The sequence below is a fragment of the Nycticebus coucang genome, chromosome 13 (genome assembly GCF_027406575.1).
Source record: "Nycticebus coucang isolate mNycCou1 chromosome 13, mNycCou1.pri, whole genome shotgun sequence".
Lineage (NCBI taxonomy): Eukaryota > Metazoa > Chordata > Mammalia > Primates > Lorisidae > Nycticebus > Nycticebus coucang.
In genome coordinates, this window is record NC_069792.1 from 50,990,376 (window position 1) to 51,004,304 (window position 13,929).

The 13,929-nt window shown below is 39.7% G+C and overlaps 1 protein-coding gene and 1 pseudogene across 1 annotated transcript; one reads left to right on the forward strand and one right to left on the reverse strand.

The window, feature by feature from the left end:
• Window positions 1–2,260: 2,260 nt before the first annotated feature.
• On the reverse strand, window positions 2,261–3,975 carry LOC128563653 (dnaJ homolog subfamily B member 14-like; annotated as a pseudogene).
• A 41-nt stretch (window positions 3,976–4,016) lies between these two features.
• LOC128563393 (uncharacterized) lies at window positions 4,017–10,132 on the forward strand. Its single transcript, XM_053558679.1, has 3 exons — window positions 4,017–4,349; window positions 9,052–9,175; window positions 9,957–10,132. Exons 1-3 carry the CDS (start codon window positions 4,017–4,019, stop codon window positions 10,130–10,132), a joined length of 633 nt encoding a protein of 210 aa, XP_053414654.1.
• Window positions 10,133–13,929: the final 3,797 nt, after the last annotated feature.

Here is a 13,929-nt window from a genome sequence, read left to right on the forward strand (position 1 = left end):
AACATCTTAAATCTTAAGATATTTAGTCTTCTTACTTGGTAAAGTTAATCCAAAATTCTGAGAATTTGTTAGTCCTGTACACCAGTATATAGGTGACATTAAGGAATCAATCTCTACTTAATATTTTGGTGGCTTATGTGGTCAGGCATTCAACCACTTGCTTTCCACAGTTAGTTGAAAATTTTATTTATTAATCATGATTTCCCTAGCATTTTATGAAATGTAACAGAATTCAGCAATGCAAATGATATATAATACTGTGCAAAAGTCATGTATGACTTTATGATATACACTTTGTATTACTTTACTAGGTAACTAAGTTCACTGATCCCCTTAAAGGTGGAATTAAGGAAAAAAGAATCTAGGCAACAAAAAGGTAAGTTGGCATAATTATCAACCATAATTATACAAATATCCCATTAAAACTGGAAAAATAAATAGTTGAAATTTTCATTTAAATTTTTATGAAGTTTCTGATATATATAAACTTTCAAAATTTATTAGAATTCTATGTTTTTTTAAAAAACTTACTCTACGGGTTCAAGAAAATATTTAAAATTGGAATTTCTTTTCAGCACTGCTATTTACTCTTAAAGGTCAGATTTCCATAAACAAGTTGGTTAAGGTGTCCAGTTTTCCTAATATAGCATGTTGCTTAGTTTAACCTCCTAATTCAATCAGGAATTTCTACTAATTTACCTGGAAAAGGGGCTCCAAGAGAGCATTTTTACGAGATCATTTCAGCAGTTTTATTCAACAGATGGCATAAATTAACTAAATTCAGAGAAAACTCTTTAAACAGAAGGAAAAAGCCACTACCTAGCATTTTCTTGCTACCAAAAATCCACCAAAGATATGTTCATGTTCCATTAACTGAGTATGAAGTAAAATCATTAAAATATTACAATTGTTAAACACAGAAGACAAGAAATCAAAACTTTTACATCTGATACATAGGCACCAAAAACTTCAATTTCTAGCTTGTTTTTTTCTAGTTTTATTATGGATTTAATTACAAGGAGCTTATTCCCATAGGATTAATAAAATTATTCAATGATGAAAAGATTTTTAACTCAGAATTTTTAAGGATGATTTGCTTTAAATCACTATTCTACCTGCTGCTGTATTTCTGTTTACTGTTGCATGTGGGCAAACAGATCATGCTCTGATCCAGTAAGTGTACTGTAATCTACTTATATGTTTGAAAGTTGGAATAGGGTTAAAGGCACAAAGCTGTGTTTTAGTAATAATTCCTATTACTTACTTGTAAAAAAAAAAATCCGTTTACTTTTGGATCCTGCTTAAATGATGACTAACAAACTGCAATTTCCATGGGGAGAAAAATAGGTGGTCCACTATAAAGAATACATCTTAGGAGCCTTCAAAGAAATATACATGAACATTTGGGAGCCTTTTAATTACTGAAGTTGCAAATGGCCTAACTGCACTTTACTGTTGAAGACCTTTTAATTTAATATGTATAGCCATTCCCTCCTATTTCTCTTAAAATCTACCGGTATAGCTTTTCATTTCTATGCATGTACATGTATAGCAATTCATAAAACTAAATAGTAAACTGATACTCTACACCAGTTCATTTATCTCAATATATATTTTGGAATATAATGGCAATAATAAAAATATCAATTCCCTCTAAGCTGATAATGTTATAAGATTTTATATAAAGTTAAACAGTTCTTTTTTCATTTTTGAAAAGTTTCATGGTTTAAATTCCAGGACAAGAAAAATGTAATTGTGTCATGTAACATTTATTCCATCAATTTAAACTGAAGCGTCTCAGGGAGCTAAACATTAAAAAATTTAAATAAAATGCAATAATCTTTATGTACACAAAATGATCATTCCATTAATATTTACATGACAAAGGAATCATGGAGAATCACTAAAACTGGAAATTGCTACAAGTGTGACAATCTTCTCTCTAGATATTTTTAGTTAGGAATCATATAAGCTTGGGAAATGCAAATAATTGCAGAAGTATAACTAAAATATTAATTTTAGTTTTCAATTCTTTCTATTTAAAGGAGCCAGTGGGTCATAAACTGTCCAAGATTTGGGAACCAACAGTTCAGATTAGTTTTTAATATCAAATCTTTTTCTTCATCTCTCATGATGATACTAAACTTACAGAAAAAAACAAAAAAGGTATACATAAAAATTCCAGTTCATTCTCCTTTATAAAGACTGGTCAGCTGCTCTAATTCCTTACAGTTGTCCTTCTCAAGGTGTCCACCTTCCTTCAGAGAAGATCATCACGGTACACTTTTGCTGCATACTGCATATCTGTTTTTTGTTGTCTTTCTTTCCATCAATTATTTTAAATATTAGTCACATAATCTTCTACTACACTCTTTTCTACCTTTTTTTAATCTTAACAATTTCATTTTTGTTCTTTTAAATTTATTTGCCATGTTCTTTACTTCTAAATGTTCTTTGCCATGTCTCCATTGCTATCTATTCCCCTAACTAAAAGGGAATGTATCAATAGTTTTTTTTTTAATTATTTTTAAATCATAGCTGTGTACATTAATGAAATCATGGGGTACCATGTGCTGGTTTTATAAACAATTTAAATAGTTTCATCACACTGGTTAACTTAGGCTTCCTGGCATTTTCTTAATTATTGTGTTAAGACATTTATATTCTACATTTAGTAAGTTTGATACGTACCTTATAAGATGCACCCTAGTTGTGGTCCCACGAATTACTTTCCCTCCAGCCATCCTCCACTCTTCCCTCTGCTCCCTTTCCCTTTTCCCCTTTCCCAATATTCCTATTCCTAATATTCCCATATATCCCAATATTTCCCAATATTCAAATAATATTCATATGAAAGCTATAAATTAGTTTCATAGTAGGGCTGAGTACATGGACACGAGCAATTGGATACTTTTTCTTCCATTCTTGAGATACTTTGCTAAGAAGAATATGTTCCAGCTCCATCCATGTAAACATGAAAGAGGTAAAGTCTCCATCTTTCTTTAAGGCTGCATAATATCCCATGGTGTACTTTCTGTAATAACATTCCTTTATATTCATTTTTAAAGTCCTTGTTGACATAATAAACAACACACGAATTTTCTGTCTACATTTTAATGCTTGGCCCTGATCCAGATCTGGGATATAAGAAATAATGAGGATTAGAGACCATCAATTGCTTAATAATGACAGGAGGATCAATACAATAATGGGCATCAGCTGGGTAAACATAGAAAAACCTCCATCTCTTCTTTCTTTCTCTCTTTCATGGCCACTATGTTGATGTTGATGTTGCTGTTAATGGTTGTAACTGGCCCGTCCATTTGAAAATGAATGTACACTACCTGAAGGAAATTCATCACCAAAAAAATATATTAAAGAAGGCTTCTGGAGTTCTATCAGCTTGACAACCTCTATGGAAATTAAATCTCCCATTGTTTTGGTGATTACAAGCTTGTTCTTCATTGCCTGTGTGGTCGTATTGTTTTCTTTTTTCTGGATTGCTTAAAACAGCATAAGCGTTTCCAATCGTTTTAAAAGCATCTGTTGTTCCAGGTGCATGGTTTTTATCTGGATGAAAATTCAAGCAAGCTTTCTATAAGCTTTTTTAAAATCTACATCACCAGCATCTTCATAACTACAAGTACTTCATAGTAATTTTTCCATTTGTTTATGCTGAGAACTCCATCTATTTGCTCTTTGGTATAGCCTTTTCCACCTTCACCACTACCAGATGTGCTGTCCTTTGTGCAATTAGGCTTGCCTTGATCATCACCTCCTGATTGCTTTCGGCAAGGAGTGCTATTTCCAGCTGTGCTTCCATTTTTCATAATATTTCCAACAGTGAGCGGCGAGAGCAGTGGGTGGAGCTTCTCGGCTTCTGCAGGAAGTTCTGGGTCTTCCCGCGGTGCCCACGTTCGGGGCCTCCCAGGCGATTTCCACACATTTCTGCGACTCATCATGGTTCCCCTTCATGGCCTGCAGCTTCTTCCGTTTCCTCCACTAACAGTGGCTACATGGGCAGAAGCCGTCCCGGTGGAGAGGAAAGGCGGCTGGCCAGGCGTGCTGCAGCGAGCGAGGAGGAGCAAAGGGGACCGCGGGGCGGCTCCGCCTCCTCATGGCAAAATCCCCGCCCCGCGCCAGCCGCTTCCCTCAAGCCAGAACCGCGCTCTCAGGCCGGAATCCGAGCCCACCCGTGGTCCCTCTGCCGCGACCTCCCCCGAGAGCTGCCGGTGGCTGGAGGACTTCTGTGGAGCCCGGGCCCCAGACCCCCGGGCAAGACTCGCATGGACAGGGTGGGTCAGCGCCCTGCCCTAACTTTTATCCTGGATAAGGCTCTCCTAGAGAGTGTAAGTTATCTGTTCTTTTTCTTTTCTTTTCTTTTTTTTAATTTTAAAACTTTATTTCTGCAAAGTCAATCAACAAGTGTTGGAAGGAAAAAGTGTAAAGTTATTTACGTATTTGGGGAGAGTGGTTTTCTTGACAGGAATAAACTTAACACAAGGCAGAGGCACAAGGGCCTCTGGGAATATAAATAAGTTTTCTGTGAGAAACATACCTGGTTACAAGTCAGATAAGTAGGCGTTGGTCCTTTCACGCAAAATAGAAAAGTTCCCCATGAAAAGCACATTGTAAAGGTCCATGACTTAATCCCTCATAGCTGTAGCCAGGCAAGGCTAGAGCTTGTAGCCAATCTCCTGAGAGTCACAAGGCTAAAGAAGAGAAGATTATAAAACTTGTAAAATGAAATGGGGTAAAATATAAGGCCATCAGTACAAATTTATTTACATGGGTGTACTTGCCTAGAATCTGGGATTTATTATGTAAGCTCAAGTGCTCCAGAGAAGCAACAATAGTCAGTTAGACCTGCCGATTGAGACCTGGATTCAATGGTGGTCCCTGTAAATGAGTTCGAAGTATTAGAACTCCTCTTGTATTCTGTGACCAAAGGAGACCAAAGAGAAATGGAAATATTTTACGGACTTATGTGCATATTCTCACTCCCCTTTAACTATAACCCAAAGCCTAGGAGAGCCTGAGCAAAGCACCCTCCAGTCAACGCATCAAGAAAGACTTTATGATTATCCTTGAAAACTTTCATGGTGTCCATGTTTTTAGGCCAGAGACAGTGTGGTGGTTGTAACACAAGAATAACTAACAGAACCGGAATTTGGTGACCAATGTGGGTTTGTTTTGGGAATTAGTGCATTTTAGAAAATCAATCAATTTACCACATTACCAAAATGAAGGAGAAAATCTAATTATCTCAAGGAGGTAGAAAAGACACTTGATAAAATTAAGTAATCATGACAAAAATGCTCAGCAAATTAGAAAATAAAAAGAAACTTTCTTTTTTTTATTGTTGGGGATTCATTGAGGGTACAATAAAAAGAAACTTTCTTAATCTGATAAAGAGTATCTACAAAAATCCTTCAGCTAATTCTTTTTTTATTAATATTAAATCATAGCTGTGTACATGAATGCGATCATGGGGCACCATACACTGGTTTTATAAACTGTTTGACACATTTTCATTCTTAATGGTAAAACATTGAACACTTTCTTCTTGGGGTCAGAAAGAGAAACACCACTTCAATTAGACCTTTTTCTTCACACTTCTAGAAGGCATGAAAAACAAATTAGAGGCGGGGGAAAAGAAAAGCAGAGAGAGGGAAGGAGGGAGGTGGTGGGGTCTTGGTGTGTGCCACAACTTTTGAGGGCAAGAGATGATTATGAGAGGAACTTTACCTAACAAATGCAATCAGTGTAAACTGGTTTCTTGTACCCTCAATGGATCCTCAACATTAAATAAGAAGAAAAAGAAGTTAGAGGTATTAATATTGCAAAAGGAAAGAATAATTGAAATTGTTATTAATCACAAAGGACATAATTGTGTACCCTGAGGAATCTGCAAGCAAAGTACAAGAATTAATAAGTGAATCTGAAAAACTTGTCTATATGTAGAATAGTTAAAAATTGTATTTCTACTTATCAATCATAAACACTTTAAAAATGAAATAAAAGAAACAAAACTACCACAAAACATCAAACATTTAGGTAAGATCTAATGAAAGATACAAAGATTTTTCATACTGAAAACCAAAAAAGGAAAAATGCAGAGAGAAATTTCAGACTCTAAAGAATGGAGAGATATAGGGTATTTATAAATTGAGTAAACATGCAGAAAATTGTTACAATGTCATTTATTACTTGATTGAACTATGGAGTCAATGATACCCAATCAAAAGCTCAATCTTTGAGGGGAAGGGCAGAGTTTGTAAACTCATACTACCAGATTTGAATAATTAAAGTTAAGATTTTTCATTTAAAGTAGTGTGATATTAATTCAAACAGTGTAGTATGAAGGTGGTATGAACTAATAGAACAGGAGTCCAGAATTCAGTCCCCTCTCCACTCAATGTGTTGATTTAATGATAAAACTTTCATGACAATTCAGTGGAGGAAAGAAAAGTAAAATAATTGAACATCTGTAGGGAAAAAAAATCAACATCTTTTTCTAACATTATACTGAACACACACAAGAAAAAACTAAGATGGATCATAGAGCTAAATATAAAAGGTAAAATATAATACTTCCTAAAGAAATCATAAGATACTATCTTCATGACCTTAAGGTATACAAAGATACTCATCTCCATCACTGTGGGATTGGCCACTGGTGTCTTATTTAGATCATTTGAAGAGATCGTGTCTTCTTGGATGTTCTAGATGCTTGTGGATGTCTGTTGTTATCTGCGTTTTGAAGAGTTAGGTATTAATTCTAATCTTTGCAGTCTGGGCATTTGTACCCATTCTTTGGTACCCATGGTTTTTGGTAGGCAAAGGGATTTGAGTGTTTCAATCTAAATCTTTGGTCAGTGCAGCCATGTCAGTAGTAGGGAGCGCATTAAGACTAGTAACATCTTGACTCCTACCACCTACTGGTGGTACCACCTTGGTGGACCTCGGTAAGGCAGGGAGAATTCCATGGATTACCTTCTCAATCTCTTCCTTCACTTTCCACAAAATAAGAGTCTCATTCTCCATGCTGGGGTGCCAGGAGTTGGGGGAGTGATGATGCAAGCCCTTCCCACAGCCACCACTGCACTATTCACACCAGACTATGTTGCCTGGCTACTGCTGGTGTTTGTTCAAGGCCCAAGTGCTCTTTTGTCAGCAGGTAGTGAATCCTGCCAGGGCTGCTTCTTTTCCTTCTGGTCCAAGGTTAAGTCTAGTAATGAAATCTAGGAGCTAAGGCCTGCAACCAGGGACTTCAGACATCTGTGTGGTACTTTATTTTATGGTGTGATAAAGTTCCCTGTACTCTTCCCTTTCCTTTTTCAAAGTGGAAGGAGCTTCTCCCTGAGCTGCACTTCCTGGAGTTGAGGTAGGGGTGATGTGAGCACTCCCTTGGCCACCACAGCTGGTTTTCCAGCTATGCACACCCCAGGTCCACTGGATCAAAGCTCAGAACAGCACTGAGACTTGCCTAAGGACCTTGTGGCCTGAGTATCTTTTACATTTTTTTTGGGTGTCAAGCAACTTTCATGAGCTTGTGCTGAGCTGGCTGAAACTAAGGTTCCCACTGCAGGGGTGAAAGATTCCCTTCTGGGTCTGGTCTGAATTCTCCCTTCATGGGTGCCAGCAAAATTCTGCCCTGTGTTGTTTCCCTGTGACAGAGTGGCCCTGAGTTCCTACACAAACCCAAACAATAACTCTCATTGGAAAGGTGGACGAAGTCCTACAGTCCTCTGTCCTCCTTTCTCCAAGCACATAGATTCTCTCATCACACAGTGCTGGCCTGACACATCTGGAGGTAGGGGAGGTGTTGTGAGGTTTTGTGGCCTGAGAAATCCATTTTTCTTACCTTCTTAAGTGACTCTTTACATGTTATGATGATAAAAGTGGGTACTGTGATTGCTTGTCTGATGTTTGGTTCTTATAAAGGTGTTTTCCGTGTCCATAGCCTTCAATTTGGTGTTCTTGCAGAGGGGCAATCCCTGGAGGGTTCTATTTGGACATCTTGCTCCACCTCTCAACTATGCAAAGATTTTTACACAAATCATACCTACACAAACCCACACAATAACCAAGTGTAGACTGTAGCTTATCAAAATTCAGAACTTTATTCAACAAAATCCATTATAAGGAGAGTTAAAAGACAAGGCACAAAATGAGAGTTGATCATGGGGATACATCTAAGAAACAAAGACCTCATCTCCTATTATACCTGTATACTCAGATAAATATATATGTAACTATATATATTCACATCTGTGATATAAATACACTGCAAATTTTATTTCATATTTCATTATTAGAATTTTTTTCATTTAGGGTATTATAAATGAAATTGCTATGAAAGTTTTTTACATGTATTTTGGTAGTCAGTGCACTCAATTCTCTTGAGTATACAGTTAGGATTAGAAATGCTCTGTTAAAGGGTACAGGGAAACTGCCCAACAATTTTCCAAAATGGTTGTACTAACATAAATTCTTACCAGCAATGTATGAGATTTCCAGTAACTGCATTCTTGTCAACACTTAGTATTGTCTGTGTTTTCATTTTAGCTATCTGAGCAGTATGTAGTGGTACTCATTGTAGTTTTAATTTGCTGTTTCCTGATGAGTAATAAGTTTGAGCATCTTATCTTTGCATAATCTTGTTGATTATTTGGATCTCATTTTTTATGACGCATTATTGAAATCTTTTGCCCATTTTAAAATCAGTTGTTATTTTGGAAAATGTCTCTCCGTTTGAATTTTCTCCAGCTTTATTTATGTATACTTGACAAATAAAAATTGTGTGTATGTAAGGTATATAACTTGGTATTTTTATATATGTCATCATTGTGAAAGAATCACCCCACTCCAGTTAATTAACATGTCCATTCATGTGGTTAGCATTTTCATTTCCACCTTTGTGTGTGTGCATATATGTTTGTAATATATACAAAATTGTGTTTTTCATATAATTTTATATTTTTTGTTTTACTTAATAAACTTAAAAATTTAAATATTCCCATCATCTCACTGAATATAATATTCCAGGCCAGGAACACCTGCTTCATTCCTGTAATCACTTGGGAGGCTGAGGCAAGAGGATTGCTTGAGACCAGGAGTTTAAAACAAGCCAGAGCTACAGAGCAAGACCCCGTATCTACAAAAATCAGAGGTGATGCATGCTTGTAGTCCCAGATAGTTCAGAGGTCAACACAGGAGGATCTCTTGAACCCAGGATTCTGAGGTTGTAGTGAGCTGTGGTTGTTCCACTTCACTCCAGCCTGGGTGAGTGACTCTGTCTATAAAAACAACAAAATGTATAATACTCCATGAGATTAGTATAGTAAACTGTAAAATAATTCCGCAAATGTTGAAATTTTAATTTTTATCTTCCCTTTTTGGTTTTAAGAATAGCCCCTGAGACAGTATAATGCCATTGTGAAGAAGGAACACGATGTGTGTGAGCATTTATGCCCCACAATATCTGATTTGTTCCAGAGATCACTTGGCAATTACAGATGGTGGGGGTAGGAAAACCTCTTCTCTGCATTTGCATAGCTCTTGAACAATGTGGGTCTTACTGCTTAAACTGCATTATGAGGTCAAGGGCAGAAACCCCAGTGTTTCTCCTAGTTTCCAGAAGGAAATATTTCTTAAATGAAAACTTGATTGAGGATACATATCAAAGAGAGGAGAGAGTTGAAGTTGTTGGAAAGTGAAGGGCTTCAGAGTTTAAGAGAGACTTGAGAAGTTCAAAGGGAGACAGTTCAGAGAACAGCTATCATGTGATAAAGAGTTCATAAAGAAGGTATAGGAAAAAGGTGGAGGAATATTGGACTTCTATATACTTGACATGAAGAGCCTGAATAAAGTCTGGCATACTAGTTGAAATTTGGGCATGTGTGGGGGTGATTATATAGAATTCAGCTCCTCAAGCTTTGTGTTTGTGCCAGGGAATTTAGGAAAGGCCATGTTCACAGGGCCTGTGGAAGACTCAGGTGAGACTCCTCAAGACCAGATTTTGCCCAAAGGTTTTGATACTCCTAGGTCCTACCTTGCCAGCATGGGCAGAGGGAATCCACAGTTTATCACTGTCACCTGGCTTGGGGAAGTCACAGACCTGTTCTGAAATTAATATAGAGCGGTGGGACTATTTGTCATTTAGATAGGATTAGAAAAAAAGTATGATCAATATAATGAAGGGAAGATTGAAGTAAAAGAGGGAAATATATATATATATATATATATATATATATATTTGTACAAAGTCTCACTATGTTACCCTCCATAGGATGCCATGTCATCACAGCTAAATGCAACCTCAAACTTTTGGGCTTAAGCAATTCTCTTGCCTCAGCCTCCCAAGTATCTTGGACTACAGCCACCCACCACAACTCCCAGTTATTTCTTGTTTGCAGTTGTCATTGTTGTTTGTCAGGCCTGGGCTGGGCTCAAACTCGCCAGCTATGGTGTATGTGGCTGGCACTGTTTCAGAGGCCCAAGTCAAAGATTCCACAAAGCAAAGGGGGAGTCAGGTAACAGCTGAGTTACAGATAAAACAAACGAAATATTTCACTGAGGCAAACATATGATATGAAGAAAGGGTGAAGTTGTAAAATGGGATGGAGGGGAGGGCAGAGGGGTCCGCTGGGATTGCTGGGGGGAAGGGCTGTGGCTGTCCTCCTCCCTTTGTCCTCTTCTCACCCTCAAAACCCCTTTGTGAACTCTCCTGTGCTGTGTGATACAGGCCTGGGGCTACAGCCAAGTATGGGCACCCTCAGCACTCAGTTGCTTCAAGCAGCCCCCCTCTATAGACAGTGCAGAGGAGTCTGTTTTCTGAATGATCATACTGAGCCCTGGCTGAGCTCTGCCTGGGCTTTCTGGAATATCAAACCTTACCTCTCCTTTCTGAGTAGTTTGGGGTTGTTCCTTTTATACCTCTGCTACCTTGTGTTGAAAGCATTTTCAACAACCTTCTGGAAAAATTAAGACACCCAAAAGGTTAGGAACACCCAAGAGAGGTTCCCTGTTGCTGATTCCTATTCCTATTTACACATTTCTAAATGAGTCTGATGGGCTTGGAGAGTGATAGAGCATCATTCCTCCAGGGAGAGAGGTTGGGCAGGGCTAAGGTTCAGGAGGATGAAGGCTTCCACGGTAGGCTCACAGGCTGCCCTATCTGGTTGTGGCGGGGGCTTCTAGGATAAATCCTCAAACACAAGACTTCATGATTCTGGGTTGGCATATTGAGAACGTGACTGTTGGTTTCTGATTCTGTGTCCTCCTTGAGCAGAGGACTTCTGAGAACAGTAAGTGGAGATTCCACAACAAAATCCTCCCTTGAGTTTTTGAAAGAAAAAAAAAGGGAGGGGGTAAATATTTTATACATTTGAAAATGCATGGGAGGAACATCTTTCTATTTGTTAAAATGGAGAGGCACATTATTCTTGGATAATGAATGTCTGAGTCTCTTAGGGAAGAGGTGTGAGAGAAGCGAGTCTCAGCCTCTCATTTTTTTCCTTTTGTTCTCAGCAGCATCAGGGCAAAACTAACAGGGTAAAGGAAGGTGGAACATTGACACGTTAGGTTCTGGGTATTTGACCGAGCTCTCCAATAGTGAACCTTTCTGTTACTTCTGTGAGCCTCAGGTCCATGTTCTCAGAGGATGTCAGTTGCTAGATACAGTCTCTCTGTGGGAAAATAGGGCCCTCCAAGGAAGGCTCTTAGGAAGATATTAAGCAACAAGACACTTCTCAGGCTCTCTGTTCTGCCCATGCCTGGGTGGTAAGCAGTGACTGACTTGGGCACTGGGTAATCCCAAATAGGTGGCAATGTTAGATGTCCATGAGAGACTACAGGTTAGTTTGGAGTCAGCTCTTCTGTCTCCTGACTGTATCAGCACTTTGACTTCTTGGGGACTCAGCTTCCTCTTTGAAGTAACCACTGATGTCTGAGCTTCACGTGGTGGTTTTGAGCAGCAGGTGGGGTAATGTACTTCATAAATGAAACTATATAGATGGGAACCTTGTTAATATTACTGATGACCATTTGACCTTGTCAGCTGATTTTGGGGCTATCAGAGTTTAATAAGCCAGGGGTGTCCCCAACAGGTACTCAAGTATTATCGCTGTGCTCCCATCTTCCTTACATATCACCCAATCTCCTGGTTTCCCAGGTTTGGAGAATTATCTAAAGAGAAGTAGAACAGTGAAGGAAGCAGAATTCTACTCTGAAAAGGTGATGAATCTTTCCTGGACCCTTCGGAAAGCATATTTATACATTTCAGGAATTCAGTGCCTTCTTCCATGGTTTTGGAAGGGGTAGACATAGGATGGGGATGAGAGGGCCGTCCTTGGCTCTTCCAAGGAGGCCACAGAGGGTACTGTGAAGTCATGTGTGCTGCGAGGTGGGCAGAGCAGGCTTCAGGTGTCCCCACCCTGCTAGGCACTAGGCTTCCCTTTCCTAGTCCCTGTCTTGGCCACAGCTTTGTTCTTCCTGTCTTCTGCTGCCCCCAGGCCAGCATCATGATACTGTCCACATTCATCAGCTCTGTGTCCAGATGCCCTGTGAGATGTGTCATGGAACAACTGCTGAAGACAAGCCTCTGGTGTCCTTTTAGTCCCTGAAGATCCTGCTCCTTCTGCAGGCCTGTTCACTCCCCTGTTTTGCGTGAGAAAACATGGAAAGTAGGGAACATCTTCACCCACTCTGTTCTCTGCATTTTCAGCAAGCCCTCCAGGAGAATTAACACCAGCCCCTCTGCCTGAGCCTTCTTCACCTCTACCCACCATTCTCTCTCCTGGTCTGAGGACCCCCTTATGTGACTTTACTTCACCCTCACCACTCAGTCACTTCTGCTCCCAGAGCCTGTTCCTCTCTTGGTTTCCACATTCCCAGTGGACATTCTAAACCTCAACTGCTTGCCTTTCCTCTTCTCACACCATGTGACACTCAAGGAGCAGATGTTGTTCTCGGATCAGAGGTGACTTTCTATATGAACACTGCGAAGTTATTTGATTCCTGCCTTTCCTGAGTTGTCAACCTCTTATTAAGTTTATCCCAGGCAGTGGTCCCACTGATTTCCATGTTCATCATCAGGCACCACCTGCGTGCCACCAGATGGGACTTTAGTTGTGACTCAAATAAATGTGTTTCCATCCACCAAAGCTTGTTCTGGAGATGTTCCCTCCAGATGGTGCTGATGAAGTTTCCACTATTTCCCAGCAATCACAGGCAGTGATCCTCCAAGCCTGGCAGTGATCCTCCAAGCCTTGCAGTGTCAGAATTTTGTGGCAGCCTGCATAATCGGCGTTTCTTCCCCTTCACCTTCTGAGACATCATTTGTGGGAGACCCTGCAACCAACATTTTAACATGTGGTTACCTCTCCCTGCCGAACTCTGATTTTATGGCCCTCTTGGAGAGACAAGTTAAAAACGAGTGATTTCATGATGTGGAAAAAAAATGAAAATAAAATGGGATCTTTCCTAAAGCAACTTAGGCCAGACTCCCAAATACCAAATTTGCCAAGTATAATGAACAGCTTTGTGCCCAAATTTTTGAGGGATAAACAAGGATGTGCATCATATGAGGGTACCGCGGCTTGGTAGTGTGTGGCCCAATGGACCTCCTGGAGTGTTGTGCTTTCCCTCTTGGGTGTACTGGGTGTATGGGGAGCCGGTCCAGGAGAATCCCAGATTTGGTGTGAGTGAGTCAGCGTGGCCTCCGCCTAGTGCCATGACCAAGGGAGGGGCTGGGGTGGGGCTGGCGACATAGGCCCTGGCCTTGTGGGGTGGCACCTGTGGCCCAAGGTGTTGCTGCACAGAGGCTGTTGGAAGCCCTGTACAGAGGGGATTTGGAGCTCTGCACAGAGGGGTTCACCAGCCTTGGGCAGATCTCCAAGACCATCATGGCTGCCCTGGTTTTGA

Excerpts from the sequence above, each read along its gene's own strand:
- LOC128563393 (XM_053558679.1), top strand. The coding sequence starts at position 4,017 with ATGGGCAGAAGCCGTCCCGGTGGAGAGGAAAGGCGGCTGGCCAGGCGT. Across the intron at positions 4,350-9,051 it reads ATAAGGCTCTCCTAGAGAGT|GCCAGGAACACCTGCTTCAT; the intron begins GTAAGTTATCTG and ends ATAATATTCCAG. Across the intron at positions 9,176-9,956 it reads CGTATCTACAAAAATCAGAG|GGAATTTAGGAAAGGCCATG; the intron begins GTGATGCATGCT and ends TGTTTGTGCCAG.